A 23,195-nucleotide genomic window follows, 5' to 3' on the forward strand; every position below is an offset into this window, starting at 1 on the left:
CTTTCAAACCGAAACGAATTACTGCTTCACGGCAGAAAGTAGGCAGGGTGGTGGTGCCACCTGAGGGGGTGAGGCCGCGCGGCGCGCTACCAGCACTCTAGCGCGCTGCTGTGGAGTGAATAGAGCGACCGGTCGACGGTGTATCGCGTCCCGACCCGGCAGGCTGGTTCTGGTCCAGCGGGGTATTCCGGGACACCAGTGGCACCGTCTGGGCGGCCCGACGGGCTGCCGTACCGAGACGGCCGACGTTTCAGAGCCTTCGATTCGCCTCGAAGGCTCCGTCGGCTGGGCGTCCTTGGGGTGAGCCGCGCCGTCTGGTTGTGGTGTTGACCGCGGTGGCCCCCCTACCTCATCCGGGTTCTGACCTCGGAGGGGATCGGACGTCGGGTGTAGGAGTGCAGGGGGGTCGTTTAGTGGGTGGGTCCTAAGTCCTTGGGCCCGCGGTCTGCTCACAACACCATGCAGATCGTTGGGTCTCGCATACCCCGCGCGCCCCTTTTGCGCGGGGGCCTCGTGGGAGGTTCGGCCCTCTACCCGAAAAAAAAAAAGGGTGGTGGTGCCTACCCGCGCGGACTCAGAAAAGGTCCTACCACCAGTAAAAAATAATGGTGATGATTTAAGATTTCTATTTCTGAATTGTATTGTTTATCGAAGCTATATTCATAATATTATCATACATATAAATGTGGTTATCTTCACAAACATAGTTTAAAAATAAAATAGAGTGGAGCTAGAAAGCTCGCTCATACATCCACATTCATTCATGTCTAACCTAGTTTGTGCGGTGAGTGGCAACACGGTGCTTCGTAGTGTTTTCCAACAGCATAACGCAACGTCCCACAAGTTGCAAAGCTAAAACTACTAAGTTTGTGTATAAAGCTAAAAGCTTGTGGCTCAAAAGGAAGCGTGGTTTTTGGTGGAAACTCGAGAAAATCGTCCTGGTATTCAGACAATTAATTTCCCGATTCGGAACATCTAATTTCTTTGATTTTACAGATTAATCTTTTTTTTTTAATACTTATTGTAGAAAATATATTCTCGATGAAAGGTACCCTATGTTTTTTCTATCACAATGAAAGCCTTTAGGCAAGATTCCATGATTCTGTTGAATAATTAAGACCTGAAAGCGTAACAAACATAACTAACTAACCCCTTTTTAATATTTATAATATTAATTTTTAAGTTATTGTACAATGTTTATTTATTCGCAATCTTAGCTTAGTGCAACTGTTGTGTTTTTCGTACTTTCAACGCAACGTAATTGCACCAATGTAATAGGATAACTAAAACCTCCTTGTCAACGCTCGGGAGAAATAATAAGTCGGTTTGTGGAAGTGATTTTATATAGTTTTAGTCCACTAATAGTATGGTAAAATATTAAAATATTTATAAAAAGGCGCCAAAATCGTGAGTGAGTAAAAATGCACAGATAATATAAAAAATTAGGATATGCGTTACGTTTCACGCTGTGAAGATCATGACCGCTTATAATTTTTGTCTTAATAAACTACACAAAATCTTTGTTTTTTTAACTTCCAATAACACTGGGATCGCAATCGCGTTTCTTTTCTTGATATCTGCCGAACATAGTATCGTCACAAGATCAAGATCAAAGCCTCCAAAGTTTTTTTTTTTTTGTTATTCGTCTACAGAATACTGAAAAATTAGATCTGTTTCCACAGAAACGAACACGTTGCCGGCGAGTGTGAGACTCTGAGCGCTTGTCACAGTGCAGAGAAATAAAATAAAAGTACTATGTATGAGGATGCGGCTGGGACTTGTTAGGTGAGTGGGGTCTAGCTGCAAATTGTGAGTTCGTTAAAACTGGATTTAAAAAAATATCATAAATTTACCCGGCTTAATGGGTAAGACGGACTTGTGACTTTACCGAAGCGAATCACATGGCAGACACCAAATTTGGTAATGTAATTACGTGTTGAACTCGCGATAATCAATAAATTTCAAGATTGAATCCGTTTAATAATAAATTAAATGGCAATTAATAAGGTGTTGGTTAGGTTCGCAGGGATTTTGTCTACGCTTTGATCGGCAGGGCATGTTGTCAGCCCGCACGGGTAGGTACCATTGTACCTGCTTCCACCGCGACGCAGTCCTCCATCACAGTTTGAAGGATGAGGCAGCCGTTATACTAATTCGACTTCAGCCTTATGTCCTAAAGCAGAAGGGAAGGTCACGTTCCCATAAATATATGTTTTATGCTCTTGTGGCTTGATCATAGAAATAGTTAACGAATGTTCGCTCTACCCAGAAAAAGACAAGCTAAAACTAAAAGGCAGCTGATTAGGTTACTGCTACACTGAAGAGTTCCAAATCCTGGCTCATGATATCGGAAACTTCTTAATTTATCCACGAATACTCATTGCGTATGTTAACAATTTCCTTTATCCTGCCGAAGATAGCACAGACGTAGAGGGTCTTTACTTATCATGACTCTGTTTATAAATTCTAAATTCAACACGAGCGAAACCGCTAGCCACTTCTAAATACAGCTCTAATAAAAGTAAATAATAGGCTTAATTAATTATTAATTAGCCTTCGATATTTAAAACACTATTTTTTTTATTACCCTAGTAGCCAAACGAGCCCACCTGATGGTGAGTGGTTACCGTCGCCCATGTACTTCAGCAATGCCAGGGGCAGAGCCAAGCCGCTGCCCACCGTTAATTAAAATATATAATTTAATAGATTATATATAAATATTTTACGTTAGAAACGAAATGTATTCAATACGAAAAATATGTAATAAGAAAGAGGTAGGTTATAGGTAATATCAATATTTTTCCGCATCCGGGCATCCTTTAATAAACTGCCAACGGGTTTCCGTAGCCGATAAATGGTATGCCCTATGCCGAACGATTTATATCGGCCAACAGGTTTATTATAAGAAGGGTGAGACGTTTCGAATACTTTGGAAATCGATTTTATTCCTTTTCCGATATCATTTGATTTAGAACAGCGAATTTTGATCTTTTGTTTCCATCGAAGATTCTAGATACAGTACAGCTGCTAGAGCTAGCTATGAAGAGCTTGATCAGTACACCGACGGACAAGGGGGGTCGCGTTTCCGATCCGGTGGTAGATTCTGCGAAGCACTGCTCTTGCTAGGGTTCGTGTTAGCAAATTCTCGCAGGTTTGAGCTCCGCTACTAGTTCACCTACTAGTTCAGTGAATCTAGTATAGGTACCCTCGAGGTTACTAGAATAAGTAGAAAAAAAACGGACAAGTAACCAAGTATTCTAGATCTGAATTAGATCAGACAATAATGATGATGAAATATTTCAAGATGGCAACTACGAGTCTTTTAAAAAAAACTCATTTAAATACCGACTCGAACGAATAATAAATTTCATCTTTGTTATCCTATTGATACCGGTCAGGGTATTTGTGTGCTTAGAGCGACTTTTTTAACGTTCTCGATAGCGTAAAAGTTAACTCAAATTTGTATGCAGTTGAAACAGCGGCCCTACTTTTATTGTGTCGTCACAGACGACCTTGATGCGTGGGCAAAGTTTCAAATTAAACTTCAGTTAAAGTTAAAACGGATGTCATGAAGTCTGTAAGTCTGAAGTCTGTACTGTTTAAGGTAGGCAGCGGCTTGGCTCCGCCCCTGGCATTGCTGAAGTCCACGGGCGACCATCAAGTGGGCTGTATGCTCGTCTGCCTACAAGGGATACAAATAAAAATGACGGTCAAATATTCCATTACGTACAAACCTAAATACATTCGAAGCTAATGAAAGTGTGTTAATAAAAAGTTTTTTCTTGAAAACATTTCATATTATTCACTTCTTTTTATTGTAAGAGAATCATAAATTCGCATTAACTTCAGACGACTTCGTTATGTTTTCATTTTTTTGAGTTCAAAGTTTAGATAAAGGAATTTTTATTGAGCTCCCTGGAATTTAATATACTGTACTCTAGCGTACAAAGGGCGATTAAATGAAATACTTCACTGGCAGAATGTTCTAGAAGATATTCAAATTCGAAACATTGTTTTATCGATTTGCATGTTAATTAAGGTACTTATTGTTACGCGCTGAGGGTTCGGGATAAATAAAATTTCACCAAAGTGCAACTCAAAAACTATACTCAACACTTAAAACAGTTAAACACTTCACAAACACTTTAAAACACTCAACAAACACTTTAAAACTCTAAATTCACTTGTTCCGCTTTGCTTCAGGTGATCCGTTCGCTGTTTCGCGTCGAATAGTTCCGATTACTGACTGACTGCGTGCCATCCCTACAACGCTTTTATAGTCGATACCTCATCCCTATAATTATCGAGAATGTTCCACATAACTCTAGTCGTAGTTTCCGCTATCTGTCAATAGATGGCGTTGTAATTCTCGAGCGTACCGGCGCAACATTATTAAATGTCACATTTAACGCTACCACCGGCTTAAAAAAAAGCCACTGAAAGTAAATCAATGGGCTTGTCTTATTTAATTCTTATAAATTGAAAAGTAGGTACGTATGATGTCACGACTTCGTACCTATCTACTTGTGCTGTAAACTCAAGCTTTTTATAGCTGCCATTGAATTGTGACATCTACCTAGTGTTTTGAGGTTGGAGGAAGGTTTCACATTCTATTGCCTATAAGCTCGCTAACCGCTTAACAACAGGCGTCCGTCATTTCGTTTGCCTATACACTTAAAAAGCAACATCAATCCACTAACGTAAGAATGAATAGTTGTAGCTTTAATAAGCTTGTGAGCTCGCAAGGTGTCGTGTGGTGGCCAGTCAACCGGGGCACCACGTTATCGTATGCGGTCGGTTTTAGTTTGACGAGCTCACGGCCTACCTGACGTTCAGTGGTTACCGGAGCCCATAGACGTCTACAACGTAAATGCCGCCACGCACCTTGAGATATGAGTTCTAAGTCTCAGTATAGTTACAATGGCTACCGCACCCTTCGAAACAAAACGCATTACTGCTTCACGGCAGAAATAGGCAGAAATAGGTACTTACCCGCCCGGACTCACAAGAGGTCTTAACACCAGTAATAGTCGCAATTGCAATATTAAAACTGCTAACCTATGCTTCAATGCTGAGCCCCAAAAATATTTACGTCAATAGAGCAGCTAATTTATTACTATATCGATTGTGAGGGAGTTGTCTTAAATATGTGTCAATCTTACTCGATAAATTGGTATACAACAGCTTAAACTGTAACTTGGTTATCACCCCGAATAGTGACAATCTATCTATTATTATCTATCTATATTTATAAAAGTGAATTGCTGTTCGTTAGTCTCTGATATGGCTAATTTTTGTCTTGAATTATTTGCGGAAGTCCAGAGAAGGTTTAAAAGGTAGATAAATATGAAAATGCTCGGAATGATATAAAAATAACAATTTTGTTTTTCCTTTGATGTGTCCCCCATCGGACGGATTCCTTTTGTCTGTTTAAAGTTTATTTTATACAAAAGATTAGGTCTTTTATTTATCGATTGAGGTACTACGAAGTCTGCCGGATTAGCTAGTTTGCTATAAAAATACACTACTGATTTTACTAATATGTAGTACAATGCGCGTATCTGACCTTTGCTTATAATATTATATCGCTCCAAAATAGCCTCCCGGACTTGTCGACGTCCATGAATATTCAAAGAGGAATGATCGATACAAAATATGAAGCGAAGTTAATGGATTTTCGATGTCCGATTTAACGGGACAAGCGGTTAATTATAAACTTAATAAATGTGCTTAAAGCTGATAATGGACGCATGTCATAATGGTCCGTAAATTTCGTTTACAGTAACTTTAGTGCGTGGAGCTTTTTACTGTCTACGAAATTTGTTGTATCTATAATATTCCATTAATATATTTGGAAAAGTAGATGTAACGGTAGGTATAATGAAACAAGAAATTTGACTATTGCCTAAATCGCGTTAACGACATTTCTAGATAAATTTACATATATACAGCATTTGGACCTCCGATCTACCATCCTCCCGATCCACTAACGGTGCTTCTAGGTACCTCAAGCAACGGTCATCGTTCTCGTCGAACACGTCGCTTGCGACGAAGGGCTCGGGGAATAAATTAACCCATAGACACAACTCACTGAGTTTTTCGCCAGATCTTCTCATTGGGTCACAGTTCCGATCCGGTGGTTAATTCTGCGAAGCACGGCTCTTGCTAGGGTTCGTGTTAGAAACGTCGTCAGGTTTGAGCCCCGTGAGCTCACCTACATGTTAGGGTGAAGCTGAAATTGCCACTCAAGGCTATCAGCATAGGCAGGAAAATAAAAAACGATCTACCGAACAATATCACCCTCTCGGTGGAAGATTTTCCCTTTGTTCCACTTTATTAACACTCTTTACTATAACGATACAATTAGGTACGATATACAGATATTGATTTAAATATTGTATTCCGAATCTAGGCTGACGTAACATTGTTATAATCAACACGTCAACGCTGAGCGTTTCGCCCGGCTAATTCAATATCCGTCCGGGTGTATCCGGACACGAGTGAAATTCACTTACGGCCGTCCTTAATTACCCGGGCGTGGAACTAATCACGTTCTGGTTGTTAAGAATTTATGAAGGGACACGAGTTTATAAATTAAAATTTTACTGGGCACGATCTTTTCAGATCATGGTGGAAGGTTACTTGTTCCGATCAGAGCTAAGTTGGTAAGGTGGATATTTAATTAATGCCGTAGCCTCAACAGTATTGAGATGAAAGAGTTTCAACTCAAGAAGGCGGCAGTATCTATACTAATTTATAAATCTACAGTGGTTTTTACGGATGTTCCGTTATAACTACTGAACCATGCATCCGATTGACTTGAAACTTGGTATCCATGTAGAAAATACACGTACTTAATGGACATACTAATATTTATATGAGTGTTGGACTCCCTACACCAGTTGCGGGGGCGTTAATGATGAGAATCTTTGTAGGGGTGAGAAATAATGATGTTAATTTTAAATGCCCAGCGAAGCGGACGGGTACAGCTAGTCGTATTATAAGGTCATACGATACATAAGGCCTGGCTTTGAAATTTCTACTTAAGATCGGTGCAATAGTTTTGCCAATAGCTTTGCTTCCACTCGCTTCTATAGAACTGATTCATGTTCACTGAAATATTTGAGATCGATACGGTAATTGCTGATACAAACGTATAGTAGAAAGGATAACAGTTAACAAAAGGGCATCAGAAAATTGCATTGCGTTCTGGCTGTGCAAAGGGTCGTGACCTTTTGACGGAATGTGCACTTTCAAAACGTATCTGCCGATGCAAGCAATGCTGCACGACATATAAAAAATAAATAAATAGAAAAGCCTTTTATTTCACCCGTAAAAAAACTAATACCTTTTACGTAATCTATTTTTCTTTTTAATCTTACTATTAACTACCTAATCTTTATTTAATTACTTTGAATTGATTTGTTTTAAGTTTAGATTAGCGTGAACTTCTCTCTTTGAGGGTAAAGGCTTCCTCCAAAGATACCCAATAGTCTCTATCTGTGGCCTTTTCCATCCACAGTTTACCAGCCGTCCTTTCGATGTCGTCAGCGCATCTGCTTGTAGGTGCTCCTCTTTTTCTACTTCCCCGAGGGCCTGGCCATTACGTCAGCCGAGAGGTCCATCTATCGTCACTCATTCTTGCTACGCGGCCTGCCCATCGCCATTTTAATCTTACCACATATAAATATTCTTTATTACGTATGGAAATGTCCTATGACGCTACTCGCTGTTGTTTTACAAGTCCAATGCTGACCCATTCGATGCTAAAATCGTGATCACTACTAACATGACGTTACGCCACCCACCTTGAGAAATGAGTTCTGAGGTCTCGGCTGCCCCGCCCTTCAAACCGAAACGCATTACTGCGTCACGGCAGAAAAAGGCAGGGTGGTGGTACCTACCCGTGCGGACTCACAAGACGTCCTACCACCAGTAGCTAACAGCGAATAGATAGAAAAAAGGTGGTAGGGCGTATTTCAAATACACATGCAAAACTACCAGCTTCCTGCTTATTACTGATAGGAATCAATTGAGACTTCAATTTTATGGGTACATATAAACCTCAAACACAACACAACATTAGTACAAGTCAGATTGAGTTAGACTCGGGCTTCGTATCAGCAAGTTTCCAGTTCATTTGCCCTGTCTCCGGGATGTAGCCGACGCAATATTTAGTACGTTACGTCATATTGAGCGCCGAGACTGGACATTGCGGGTTTTTGTTTCTATTTCCTTATCACTGGTTCAAAATTCTCGCTGATATAATTCTAAGACGTGTCTATTCTATTAAAGTGATTATGTTTTTTTAACCAATTCAAAAGTGATGTTTTTAAAAGAATTTCCTTCGAAGCTAAAACAATAATTTTCAAAGATCGTTCACAAACAAATCTAAATAAGACATCTAAAAACAACCCATTTATCTTAGTCAAGCCATTTTATGAAATTGCTAAGATCTGCAGATCAGTTACTACTGTTTGTAATCTTTGGGGAGCCATTTTTCATTTAATAAAACAAGTGTTTATATTTATTTTTAGGTGGGATTGCAAACGAAAGCTTATTGTCTGCGTCGTATTGAGGCGTGACAACAATTAGCTGACTCGGCGGTGTAGTAGTTAGCAACCCTGACTGTGGCCCGAGGGTCGTGGGTCGGGTACCCAAATCGTGCAAAACATTTATTTAATAAAGGATGTTAGACTAATGTGGCGTGATATAGTCCATGATAAAGTACTAAGGAAATGTCACGACTGTTTGCTCTGAGACTGAAGATACTTAAACGAAAAATATACCTCCCAGTGCGAAATAAGTCTTACGACAATTCTACTACACTCTCTAACTATTCTCGGTAGTATTTATCTGATTAGAATAAAGTTCTTCCACGGACGCATGGCGTTATGGCGCCGCTTAAAAAGAATACCTGTAAAAAGTTATAGATACTATACTATACTAGATAACCAAAGTTATCGGCATAGCACAGCGAATTAGTTAGCTAAAGTGGCAATGGTCTGGCCATATTAGTAGAACAACTGATAGCCGTTAGGGTAAATGCGTTCTTGAGTGGAGACCGCGGATTGGCAAACTTAGTGCAGGACGCCTTTAGGCTCGATGGAGTGATGACCTGTACAGGATGTCTGACAGGAGCTGGATGAGAGAAGCCGAGGATCGTGCTCAGTGGTGAACAATTAGAGAGGTCTGTATTCAACAATAGACTGCTATATGCTGATGATGATGATGATGATGACTTATCACTGCAGTATTAAACGAAAGCCCACATTATTCCTATAAATAGGTCTAAAATACTGTTACGCCGGTAAGAGTATCGCCATTTATCGCCGAATAGTCGAACGAATATCGAAGGATCTAGTAGTATCTAGAATGCTCGAGAAGTACAACGTCATCTATTGTCAGATAGCGGAAACACAATACTAGACTTCTGTGGAATATTCTCGACGGTTCTAGGGATTTCGTCTCTACTATAAAAGCGTTGCAGAGATGGGACGCAGTCAGTTAGTAATCGGAACTACTCGAAGCGAAACAGCGAACGGATTACCTGAAGCGAAGCGGAGGAAGCGAACTGAGAATTTTAAAGTGTTTGTGTAGTGTTTTAAGCGTTCTAAGTGATAAATACAGTGTTAACTTGCAATTCGGTAGAATTTTTATTTATCCCGAACGAATTTAGCGCGTAACAATACACTCGTATTCCCCTACATTATGCAATCTTTTAAGCCAGGCATTTATCAGAGTTCCGTCGGCAAAAACGTGAGTCTCCTGTGGCTCTGTAGGTAATCTCGGCGAACAATAAAGCGAAACAATACCATATAATCCGGCATTGTTCGTTGTTTTATTCTTGCGAAATTATACTGTTCTTGTTAAAGCCGTGTAATAGATCGATGCAACTATTTGACGCGAAATAGAATAGCTATAATAGAGATAGTTTCTGAGACGTGGTACCGGCCATAGTTTATAGGGTCGTTGTTCATTAACCATGGCGATTAAGGCCTGGTGGTGGCTGGTGGCGTTCATGTTGTGATGTCTATGGACTTACGGTTCTCCTCCTTCAATCGAATTTCTCATGTCTGAGGGTCGTGACCATCTCCTCCCATTAATTTTCTCTGGTTGATGTTTCGCCATCTTCCTTTTTTCTCGGCGGTATGCATGAACTTATCGTACAGTAGGGATGTGGGATGTACAAAGACGGAGAGAAGATAGAGAGGGAGATTTAGGCATCTGTCAAATAGTTTGCGTTGTATGATTTGTACACGCCATAGTATTCCTCAAGCTTTCAGACAGCCGTCAAAATTCGATCGTGACCACGAAAACTGTGACGTGTTCTACAGGTGAATGAAGCGTTGAAATATACCACGAAAATCTTTTGCTTTTAGCAACTACAGAACTTATTTAGCAATTTTGACATGGTCCCGAAATACACAACCTGTCCGTAACATTGAATTCGACCGAAACGCACAAGATTGTCGGTAAACCGCAGAAAGGTCCGGTCATTACGTGGTCATCCTGTGTTCGCGTTGTATTGCTTGTTGTTATTACCGCTACATATTACGTCGGGGTTGGGCTGCTTATTTAGTAAATCTGATACGAGGTGGAGGAAGATATTTGTCGGCGTGGCTCGGTGTATGATAATAGCTGATAATTGTGCAATAACTCCAAGAATCTCATAAAACTAACTCATAAAGTATTTGCAAAATTAAATTTACGTTTTTGAAGTGAAAACTTCTTTAGCATCGTTGTGAATCGAAAGTTGATGAAACGAAAAAGCGGCAGTAAAAAGAGATAGGACACGTAATTCATAAGATTTAACGTGGGTGAAAATGAGATAGGAAGCATTATACAGTGTTACTTATATTCGTGGTTCTCTTTGTGCTCTGCATATTCGTAGTTAATACATTCTGAATAAATCTATGTAATGTATCTATATACGAATAAAATAATACTCTTTGTATCACTATGATCATTACTAAAGCCTACAATTATTTTCTTCCCGAAATTTTACATTCGTCTCGCTCATTATCTTGAAATCTGAAGTTTTTTGAAGGAACTAATGCATTTGGGTTGACAATTTGCTCTAGCACCAGTGAGAGTCATTTGAGTTATAATTTGTTTGGTAAGCCAATTCACAAAAAGGAGGGGGTTATAAAGTCGACTGTTTTTTAGGATATAGGAATAGGAAAAAGATAGGTAGCGGCTTGGCTCTGCCCTTGGCATTACTGAAGTCCATTGGTGACGGTAACTGCTCACCATCAGGTGGGCCGTATGCTCGTATGGGCTCGTAAGGGCTCGTCCTTCGTTTGAGCTCGTCCACCCATCTAAGCAATAAAAAAAGGGAATAAAAAAAAATTTATGTTTTCATATTATTATTTGAAATCTGGTATTTATGGTATGAAATCTGGCATTTCTATTTAAGTTTTAACAAGATCGGACCAGGAGCTTTTGAGTTATCTTTATAGAAGTCATATTTAACTGACTTCAACTACATTCATGTCATTTTATTTTGTTAGAGTAGGTTTACTTTTCTGTAAAAAATCTAATATTAAAAAAAGTAATCTAATATTAAAAAAAAAGACATGCCCGCTGAGTTTCTTGCCAATTCTTCTCAGGACGGAGGCTAGTTCTTGTGAATTGGCGGTAGTTCTTTTGACGTTCAACAAGTATGTACTTTCATTTATGTTGAATATTTTTTTTTTGATTTGATTTGATTTTGTAAAAAAAAAAAAAAAAATTAGTTATATTAAATTTAAAAAACTTTTCTATAATATTTCCGCTAAGGTCATAAAGGTTGACTGGGTTAGAGCGCTCTTAGTACACATTAGCTTCGTCAGTTCTACCAATGTAATAAATACTACTGAATGTAGTTAAAGCAAACCGAACAAGCATCAACAACAACAAGGACATAGTTGTGTAATATGTAAGCGAATACGGGGACACTTGGAGCGAAACGGCGATAAAATCCTGCAATACCCATATGTATGTCCCGACTAATTAAGTTGGATACAGCTGGGTTTTCATTTTATCTTAACAGTACAATAGTGAAGCGAACATCACCGATAAAAACGTCTTTAAACCAGTTATCATTATTTGTGTGAAATATGAATGATCGAACGTGGCCCCCGGTTTCACTCGGGTTAAATTTGTTTTAATTTTGTTTGTTTTAATGTTGTTTTAAATTTGTTTTATTTGTTAGAATTTGTTATTCAAATTGATTGAAACACGTGTAATTTTGCTGGAACAAAGACATACCTGGGTCACTCTCTGGTAAGTAAACTATCAGTCGACTTATACATTCGTTTGCACGTAATGTCATGGCCGTCAAACATAATAAAATAAAAACAAATAATAACATTATGATGATAATAAAAAAAAAGATAAATAATAATAAATAAAATAATGTAACACAACATGTTTATTATAACAGATTCATAGACCAGGCGCTATTTGATTTATGTCATTTACCATGAAAGGTATGTTATTCGAAGTTTTAAGCAGAGGCGGCTTTTTATTGGTGGTAGGACCTCTTGTGAGTCCGCGCGGGTAGGTACCACCACCCTGCCTATTTCTGACGTAAAACAGTAATGCGTTTCGGTTTGAAGGGTGGGGCAGCCGTTGTAATTATACTTGAGACCTTAGAACTTACATCTCAAAGTGGGTGGCGCATTTACGTCGTAGATGTCTATCGGCTCCAGTAACCACTCAACGTCAGGTGGGCTGTGAGATCGTCCACCCATCTGAGCAATAAAAAAAAATCAAGATCTTGATTCTTTGGGCTTTGGGGACGCTTAACAATAGGTGGGCTGTGAGTATGTTTAACCATCAAAATTAGTTCGATAGCAAGTACGCCATGACGAACCGACGGCCTACACCTACAACTAAAAAGATATCACCAACAAAAAAACACACGAAAAAACTCGGGAAACTTTATTTCTCTCAACGTGTGTGTGCTCCTAACATTTGCACAGATTTATTGTGTGAGTCGAGCCGTCGTCGGGGGCACAATCGAAGCACAAACGTTGTGCCGAGTGCGAGACTCGACATGTGGGATATCACTGAGATCGTGTTTCTGTGCGAGGCGTGGTCTGAGTTTTGGCGGGAAGGTTTTTATTAAATCTTGTTGCTAGAATATTATCGCGTTTCTCGACCGCGTCGATCAGGATATATCAGTGTGCTTAGTGCGAGTTTTTTAACGTTCTCGATAGCGTAAAAGTTAACTCCAATATGTTTTTTTTATGTTTGAGAGATTACTAGTGGCAAGAGCTCAGCCAAGAAGGGTGGGATTTGCTAACAGCTACGCGATCGCCTCCAAAAGAGACCTAAATACTCAAGAGTAGCTGCTTCACGAATGAATCTACTACCGGATCGGAATCGCGACCTGCTGAGAAGATCCGGCGAGAAACTCAGCGGGCTGATGCTTAGGTTAGGTTGCACGTCGAATTTTTCGCCGAGTTCGACGAGTACGGTTATCGGGGTTCCTACTCCTAGTGTTAGAGCTAAAGGTGTCTAATGCAAGGTTTATTTTATCCGATGGATTCGTAAGGACCTTCAATATGTATAGAGTTGGAACGTTTGCCTACGTTTGCCACTATTAACGTATCGACTATATCGACGAGCTAACTATAACTAACGCATAGACACAGCCCTAGATCTTCTCTGTGGGTCGCGATTCCGATCCGGTGGTAGATTCTGCGAAGCACTGCTCTTGTTCGGGCAAGTGTTAGCAAATTCTCTCATGTTGAGCCCGTGAGGTTGAACCCGTGAGCTCATCTACCAGCGAATAAATAGGTAGGGAAAAAAATAATGCGTTGAGTGGGTCGTATGGCGCAAATCTCATGCCAAATTTTGATTAGATTTTGAACCTTAAGAGAAAAACCATAGTCCGCCCGCACAGACAACACACATCAACCACAATTACGCACAGAGGTAAGAGAAACTTTTTTATTTATATCATAGTCGACAATGTGTGGTACAACAAATATTACGACATAGTGTTTACGCGGTGGGAGCTACGAGTAGCCTAAGAGATTGCAAGGGAACGAATCCAGAGGAAATATTAGTTATTTTCTTCCGCAAAATTATTTCAACTGGATTTTTGTGGGAATACAGTTAATTAACTAATTAACACACAAGAAATTATTTCTTCTAACAAATACTAATCCTAAATTTCACAAGAAAACGATGGTTACCTACACGAATACTATGTAATTGGAAATCATGGTTGTGTGAGGTTCTGTGTGAGGTTATTTATTATGCGTGATGTGTGTTCTCTTCCGCGAACCTCATGCAACACCGCCCGCCACCGGAGTAGAGTTCATCCATAATACCTAGAACCACTGCATTCATCCACAGTGCTTTTCCAGACATCTTTTCTGCCACGCATCATCTGGCTTTGGAATGAGCTCCAATCTACGGTGTTCCTCGAGCACTATGACAAATCCTTCTTCAAAAGAGGCTTGTATAGAGTACGTAATGGTAGACAGCGGTTTAGCTCTGCACTTGGCATTACTGACATCCCTGAGCGAGGTTAACTGCTCACCATCAGGTTTGCTGTCTGCTCGTCTGTCTGCAAGGGCAATAAAAAAATCACAATTGCTTTGCCAAAGAAATAGGCAGGATGTTGCAAACAAGTCTTTTCCTCATTTCGACCCTGTACCACTGAAAAATATGTACCTTCCGTTTGAAGAGTATTTATATAATTCACGTTCTAACATTAAGGGCCGCTACACACATAAACACAGACATTCATTACTCTAAAAGCGTATACGTATGTCGTGTCTTCAGGATTTATTTGACGATCATCAGAGACACCTTGCAAAGATTTTCAAACAGTGCTAAATGTAGATTTTTTTGTTTTGACGCAGCGATACCATTTAATCGGACTCGACGGTTCAATTTTGAATTACACTGGCGCGTAGTTTAAAATACATTAATTTTCGTAGTAGGTACATTCATTAATCATGATCTTTTGTTGCGATTTTTCTGTTTTTGATTAATATCTCTGAGTTCAATGCGCGTCTGCTATAATTTCCATTGTGTTTTCGCGCTCTTGAAAGATAATTAGTAAAGTGCCTATTATAATTTGAATATTCCGAATGGGATTTTGAATGCGTGGAATAACTGTATTTTCTGATTAATAATTAGACCGTTGGTCAATGACCTGGAAAGGAAGTTTTCCAAGCTCATGCTGTATTTGGACCTTTTTTTTTCTTTTCGGGTAAGGAACAGAACCTCGTACTAGGTGTCCGCGCCTACAGAGTGCACGGGATATGTTGAACTTAATGGTCTGTAGATGTTGGGAGCAGACCGTGGGCCCAACGAGGACCGGACTAAAGTTTTGACAAATGGCTGTCTGATTACACACTATACTGCTGTAGGCACAAATTACTGTAAATCATAATGTTTCGGAGTTTTGGAAAATTTCAGACGACCCAACCATTTTGAATTTTTTAGTGTGCTTAGTGTGAATTTTTATAACGTTCTCGATAGCGTAAAAGTTAACTCAGATTTGTATGGAGTTGGAACGCTTGGCTACGTTTGCCGCTAGGGGCGCTGTTCTAACTCCATACAAATTTGAGTTAACTTTTACGCTATCGAGAACGTTATAAAACTCGCACTAAGCACACTCAGGTATAAGAGAAATCGTTTAGTCTTAAATTAAGTCTGCGTCTCACGAAATGCTTACGAATTTTTTTATTTTTTTTTATTGCTTAGATGGATGGACGAGCTCACAGCCCACCTGGTGTTAAGTGGTTACTGGAGCCCATAGACATCTACAACGTAAATGCGCCATCCACCTCGAGATATAAGTTCTAAGATCTCAGTATAGTTACAACGGCTACCCCACCCTTCGAACAGACACGCATTACTGCTTCACGGCGGAAATAGGCGGGGTGGTGGTACCTACCCGTGCGGACTCACAAAAGGTCCTACCACCAGTAATCACGCAAATTATAATTTTGCGGGTGTGATTTTTATTACACGATGTTATTCCTTCACCGTGGAAGTCAATCGTGAACATTTGTTGAGTACGTATTTCATTAGAAAAATTGGTACCCGCCTGCGGGATTCGAACACCGGTGCATCGCTACATTCGAATGCACCGGACGTCTTATCGTTTAGACCACAACGACTTCAAAATTAACATGGATTTAATTATTTTTCAGTCACGTGACACGAACAGCGAGCTGGTTACCCCCCGCCGAGAGCTGGTCGTCGCCGCGGGACTGTCAGGAGCCGGATACAGAAGAACTGCCTTATGGCTGGGAACAGGCTTTGGACAATCGAGGGAAATCTTATTATGTCAAGTAAGTAAGCGCTATTTATGGCATTGTGAGACTGCACGCTAGTTACCCCATCAAGATGCTATTGCTGATACAAATAAATGATTTGTGTACGCGTAATCTAAAGCAAAACCTTCGAGGAATCAAAATTAACACCGACGAGGGTGTTGACCGCGATTACCCGCTGCCTTTTAACACGTTGGCTACCGTGTAAGTCACCAGTGCCCTGCGCGGCGCACCGATGTAACTACATATTATGTCGATTTCTCTCTTTCATCTTCTAAGGCACCGGAATATCTACTAGGCTCCGGGAAAGACGAATCCGCAGATACTGAGAATGAATCTATTTATAAAAGACCAAAAAAAAAACAACTAAAACATACATTGGCAAACAAAATAAAACAAAGTCAGGCAATCCAGGCGCTTTAGTAACAGAAATCGATATAATTACTTCAGTGCGCCGCGTAGGGCACCGGTGACCTGCATGGCAGTCAACGTGTTAACATAGTTCGTGGCTTTATAGTTCGTAAAAAAATATTTTCGATTAAAATTGTTTTTATTGTACGCTAATGTCTCCCAGGTATTATCAACATGTCTAAGGACAAACATTTGCCAAAAGGAATCAAGTTTAAAATAACATTTAGTTAATATTATTAAACTTAACTTAGATGTCAGATACGTTCACACCCCACCTGTCGTCAAGTGTTTGCCAGAACCTTCATAGGCTACATTACTCTACATCCCACTGCTTTAATTGAGTGAGAGATGTCATTCATTGGCAGCCCGACTGCTCTGCAACTCCTCAAATTGAAAATTAAGACTGTTTTATAATAAAAACTGATTAGCTTTGAGGATTCCTCCAGAGCTGTAAAAATACCAACCACGTCACGAACTTCACGGGATATCATTCCACAGCCACATCAACAAGACGACAACATACGTGGCTCCGGAAGGTTGTTCCTGCGAATCTCCCCCGGCACCGAGGGACATTGTGCTCGAGCGAGACCCAGAGCTGGGCTTCGGATTCGTGGCCGGCTCCGAGAAGCCTGTCTTAGTCCGGTTCGTCACTGACAATTCGCCTAGTGTGGGAAAAGTAAGTTATTGTCCCAAGCATGTTTTGTGAGTCCGTTAGAGTAATTACTACTAAGGGACTAGTTTATATCGCTAAACAACGCTCCGATTCGCTTTTAAGGGTGACCCGTTAAACAATTAAACTCGGACACTGTAATTGTTGTGCACTAGCTGACCCGGCAGACTTCATAGTGCCTCAATCGATAAATAAAAGACACAAACAAAAGGAATCCGTCCGACGGGGGACATCAAAAAGAAAACAAAATTGTTATTTTTATTTAATTCCGAGCATTTTCATATTTGAGTCGACTATTATCAAAGCCGGCAATCTGACTTTTGGACAATGATTGGTAAATCAGAAAAACGAATTATTGACTTTGTATTCCATTGGCAGTCACAAAACTCTTCGGAACGACATCTTAGATAAATAACAGGTTAACTATTAACCTTTATTTAATGCAGGTTTTGAACCGTATTCTTTGAAGGAGACGATTATATTCAAATCAATCTGTATTGACATATCAATAAATTTTTTTTGTCCAAATGCACAGATTGCCACCTTTGATAATATACGACTCATTTATCTACCTTTTAAACCTTCTCTAGACTTCCACAAATGATTCAAGACCAAAATTAGCCAAATCGGTCCAGCCGTTCTCGAGTTTTAGCGAGACTAACGAACAGCAATTCATTTTTATATATAAAGATTATTGAACATTAGGCGTGCCCTGATTTTAGCTACACATCAAGAGCAATAGAACGCCCACTGAGTTTCTGGCCGGATCTTATCAGTGGGTCGCGATTCCGATCCAGTGGTAGATTCTGCAAAGCACTGCTCTTGCTAGGGCTAGTGTTAGCAAATTCTCTCAGGTTCAGCCCGTAAGCTCACCTAGCCATCCGGGTAGTTGGAATAGCCACTTAGGCTACCAGCGAATAGGTAGGGAAAAAGAGCAATAGAACAAATGAATATATGTACTTTAGTACCTAATTTTCCTTCGTACCATAACCCGGAGTTTGTTCGTTCGTGGTTGTAAACGTGAGGTGGGCGGACGTAAAAGTTACGGCCCTGAAACACGAGAGGGTGAGGAAATAAGGTATATGTAATATCTACATTATGAGGTATCCTGTAAAAATGCTTTATGCCAACGTTGAGTGAGAAACGCTTTTCGAAAAAAAGTCGAAAACATCTGGAATCTGCGGGATATGAGCTGTGCTGGACTGGTCATTGTGGTCAATCTTCGGGCAGGCCTATGTCCAGAAGTGGACGTCGGTGGGCTGATGATGATGTTGAATGACGAAAGGCGTTTGCTTTCATTTTACCTCATTTATTTATTACTAGCGACCCGCCCTAGCTTCGCTTCGGAAACATTAAATTTTATTATCGATATATATTCGAAATAAATTCTAAATTAATCCGTAAAAGTAACTTTAATTGAATCACATACGTACTTGCAATATTTAAATATATCTAATAATATACTTTTATATAATAAAAACTTGTTAATCACACCGAAATATTTTGTTCGAAGCGGGAATTGAACTCACGACTGTCGTTCCAGCAGTCAATGGCTCTGTCTAGTGCACAATCAAATTTATATTTAATTCTAAGCAATATATAAGTTTTTTTTAAACACACATACGACCATATCAAAACAACAAAACTACAAAAGTAATGTATAGTAAAATACATAAATAACCTACCGATTAAATTTATTATCTTTTTTTCATTACTATCACGACTATAACTGATCAAGTAAAATATTGAATTTGCAGTTGGAACCCGGTGATCAGATTCTATGCGTGAATGGCGAAGACGTGAGCATGGCTGCCCGCGAGCACGTCATATCCGCAGTCAGGGCTTGCACGGAGAAGGTCACCCTTCGCGTATGCCAACCGGCCAGAGCTGGGAATCCCACGAGAAGATCCGCGCTGCTATCAGCTGCCAAGAGAGCCAGGCTACGAGCCAGACCGCCGAGGGTTCGATTCGCCGACTCAGTTCAGTTGAATGGAGCTCCCATGTATCCGGTTAGTATTGAAATCATTAGTTTCTACTGGACAAGTACCACTAGGCTCGCGGAGAGCACTTAGAGGTTGGCAGCGACTTGTTTCTGCCGCTGTCATTGCCGATGTCCATGAGCGACGCTAACTATTCACCATCAGGTGGGCCATGCTCATTTGACTACAAAGGCATTAAAAAAAGAACAGAGATTCACAATTAACGTCTCAAGGTGGGTGGCGGCATTTACGTTTTTTGTATTATATCTTAGATGGGTGGACGAGCTCACAGCACACCTGATGTTAAGTGATTACTGGAGCCCATAGACATCTACAACGTAAATGCGCCACCTATCTTGAGATATAAGTTCTAAGGTCTCAGTATAGTTACAACGGCTGCCCCACCCTTCAAACGGAAACGCATTACTGCTTCACGGCAGAAATAGGCGGGGTGGTGGTGCCTACCCGTGCGGACTTACAAGAGGTCCTACCACCAGCAACAGTTGTAAATTATGCATCTAAGATCCACTTTATATTCTTGTTATGTAATGTTGATGCAAATTTTCATCAATAGCAGTGGGTCTACTGAAATAAAACACCGCTGGAAGATCGTTTTATTGGGAACTAACAAAACACGATTCTTGGAAATCGGATCTTTTAAAATCGGGTAAAAGTGACAAGCATTTTTATGATAAATTTATTTAGCATTTAATATTCAAAGCTTAGTTAGCGCTGACAAATTTTCAAGCTATTCACAGCAGTAGTAGAAAGATCGACGAAATACAAAAAAAACAGCCGGCTTACCTTTCCATTATTTTTATATCTGAACTAGTTTGTTCAATATTTCAGCCCTCAGCATTCTCGCTGGGCGACTTGTGCCTTCCGCCGATGGCGAACGTCCTCAAAGTCTTCCTGGAAAACGGTCAAACGAAATCCTTCAAATACGACACTACAACTACAGTCGCGGACGTGGTGACGAACCTTAAAGAGAAACTCTGCATCATTGCTGAAGAGCATTTCAGTCTGGTTGTGGAGCACGTGAAAAGCTTAAGAAGGAATAAGCTGACTCTGCTCGATCCTAAGGAGTCTTTGGCAAGGGTAGGCGTATATCAAATGTGTTGTTACATTCTTTTTTTTAATCTGCTACTTTGTTTTTTTTTATTGCCTTTATAGGCAGACGAGTTTGCTGATCAGTGATCATAGTAGCTCATGGACATTAGCAATGCCAGGGGCACAGCTAAGCTGATGGTTTGATGAATGCCTTCTACTAAATTTAATTAAAGAACATAGCGCAATTAGCAGACCAAGCTATACCAAACTTTAATAATGAAATAATCAATTAAGATCATTTCAAATCAATTAATATTAGAGAGTTCACTCGTATTATTGCCAATATATGTGAACGAGCTCACGGCGCACCTGATGTTAAGTAGTTACTGAATCTGATAATTATACAATATAATAAATACAATAGTATACTATATTTTAAAAACATACCAATATAATCACACTGTACCTTTCATTTTAAACCTCCAATATCACTTATTCTTTTCCGAAGGGAACAAGAGCAGCTAACATGATAATAAAATTTATCTTTTTATTTAAAATCTGTAAGAATGTTACTTTAGTTTTCTGTCGCTCTTCTTTGAAAGTTTCGAGTATAGCAGAAGACAATTCAGGGTAACTTCTTCAAGGTCATGGGTGTAACTGGGGTAGGAATTAGTGTTTTTCACACTTCTAACTAACAGATAGGGTACTTCTCTAAACTGCAGATAGCAGCCCGTCCCGGTTCGCATAAGATGCGATGCCTGTACCGAGTGGTCTTCATGCCGACGTCTGCCGCCGACCTGGCCCAGCAGGACCTGGCGGCGCTGGACTATTTGTACCTGCAGTGCTGCAACGACGTGGCCCAGGAGAGGTTCGCCCCGGAGCTCCAGCCCGAGGTGGCCCTCCGACTAGCGGCCCTGCACATGCACCAACACGCCCTGGCCAACAATCTCTCGCCGGCCAAGTTGACCGTTAAAGCCGTCGAGTGAGTTTCAGACAAGTTTACGCACATGTTCTTCAAAGATCATCATCCATCTAGTTAATTTTCATGTTATTACTGAAGCGTGTTATAAGTAGGATTGGGTAGGTACCATCATCTTGTCAAATTTTTTTTAATGCCCTTGTAGTTAGACGAACATACGACCCACCTCATGGTGAGTGGTAACCGTCGCCCATGGACTTCAGCAATGCCAAGGACAGAGCCAAAACGCTGTGTATCGTTTAGTGCTCTCCACAAGCCTCGTTTGAAGAAGGATAGGTCATACATAGCACTCGAGAAACACCGTGATGGGGTGCTCATTCTAAAGCCGGATGGTACATGGCAAAAAAGACCTCTGGAAACGCACTGTGGATGACCGCAGTGGCTCCAGGTAGTATGGATGAACTCTACTCCGGTGGCGACCGGTGCGATGGTAAAAACTAGATGATTCTATTTCTGCAGTGAAGCAGTCAGGCATACCAGTTTGAAATGTGGGACACAAAGCGTTTAATACACTTTAGCAATTTATATTCTTATGACTCAAGGTGCAGAGACTTGTGGTTTGTTATTTGTCCCTCGCATTTGCGGGATATTTTACTCCGAACATATAAAAGTCAAAAACACAAATTCAACAATATCTATAATGTGTACAATATTAAAATATAAACCAAAAGTAAAGTAAACAACGCTAGGCAGTAGAAGATACAAATTAAAACTAAAATTACATTTTTACATTCAATTTAAATCGACGCGCGCGAATCTCGTTGCATGACGTCACGGGATACCTGCGCGTTCGGGAACTCCGATCGCGTCCGATGACGCCCGATTGCGACCAAATGTAGCACGCTACAGACTCATTCACTCACAGACGCGGAAGTCGTCATCTTATTCCTCAATCCAAGCCATAAAGTGTCTTTGAAATAAACAACTTAGCTAATAACAAAAATCTACTAAGATCAAAATTACCTTTTCAGAAGAGAATTCGGATTGGAAAGGTTCGTGCCAAGCAGTCTGCTGGAGAGCATGAAACGCAAAGAGCTCAGGAGGCTGATCGCTCATTTCCTGAAACTGAACTCCCAGATGACCGGAAGCCAGCGGCATCTGACGCAGCTGCAGGTTAGTGGGGCTTTTCTGCTCCAAGTCGGGTTTTCGTTAAAGGTACAGCTTAAGATGAAAGATGATAGGAGCCTCCTTTCTAATATACCTGTACTACAAGGACTATTGAGAGATTATTGAAGATTCGATTTTTATTTACCTCTTGTGAGTCCGTTGGGTACCACCACCCCGCCTATTTCTGCCGTGAAGCAGTAATGCGTTTCGGTTTGAAGGGCGGGGGTGTCAGCATTTACATTGTAGATGTCTATGGGATCCGGTAAACATTTAACACCAAGTGGACCGTGAACTCATCCACCAACCTAAGCAATAAAAACAAAAAAAAGACCTGAATAGACAACAGGGTCCTCGAATCTTTAAAACCAACCACCGTAAGATCGTGATATAGGGTTGTGAAACGTTTTATTATAAAATGGCATGTAAAATTTTCTCATCGACTTTTGTTTTTGGTATATAAAATCTGTTAAATTTCCAGGCCAAGCTTCACTATCTCGATATAGTGGGAGGACTGCCGAGCTACGGAGCGAAATGTTTCAGCAGTAGCAGACCAGAACGAGTGCTGCTGGTCTCTCCGAGGTTCGGTCTCAGTCAGATCGTGGGGAGAACTAACTCTGTGGTACGTTGTCGTTATTTCCGACGTTGCCATCTAGGTTTTAACGAATTTTATTGCCTTTTAATTTTCTGAATATGTCCAATTTTCTAGGACA

At 40.4% G+C, this 23,195-nt stretch overlaps 1 protein-coding gene across 1 annotated transcript in view; it reads left to right on the forward strand.

Moving 5' to 3' along the window:
* LOC114251617 (uncharacterized) overlaps positions 1 to 23,195 on the forward strand; it is a 179,404-nt gene that overhangs the window by 145,527 nt on the left and 10,682 nt on the right. The window contains exons 3-9 of the mRNA XM_028185955.2: positions 16,167 to 16,307; positions 17,199 to 17,376; positions 19,128 to 19,379; positions 20,199 to 20,447; positions 21,122 to 21,381; positions 22,350 to 22,491; positions 22,964 to 23,104. Of these exons, the coding sequence (XP_028041756.2) occupies positions 16,167 to 16,307; positions 17,199 to 17,376; positions 19,128 to 19,379; positions 20,199 to 20,447; positions 21,122 to 21,381; positions 22,350 to 22,491; positions 22,964 to 23,104 (1,363 nt within the window). The remainder of the gene's footprint in view (positions 1 to 16,166; positions 16,308 to 17,198; positions 17,377 to 19,127; positions 19,380 to 20,198; positions 20,448 to 21,121; positions 21,382 to 22,349; positions 22,492 to 22,963; positions 23,105 to 23,195) is intronic.

The sequence above is a fragment of the Bombyx mandarina genome, chromosome 23 (genome assembly GCF_030267445.1).
Source record: "Bombyx mandarina strain Sakado chromosome 23, ASM3026744v2".
In the NCBI taxonomy this organism is placed as follows: domain Eukaryota; kingdom Metazoa; phylum Arthropoda; class Insecta; order Lepidoptera; family Bombycidae; genus Bombyx; species Bombyx mandarina.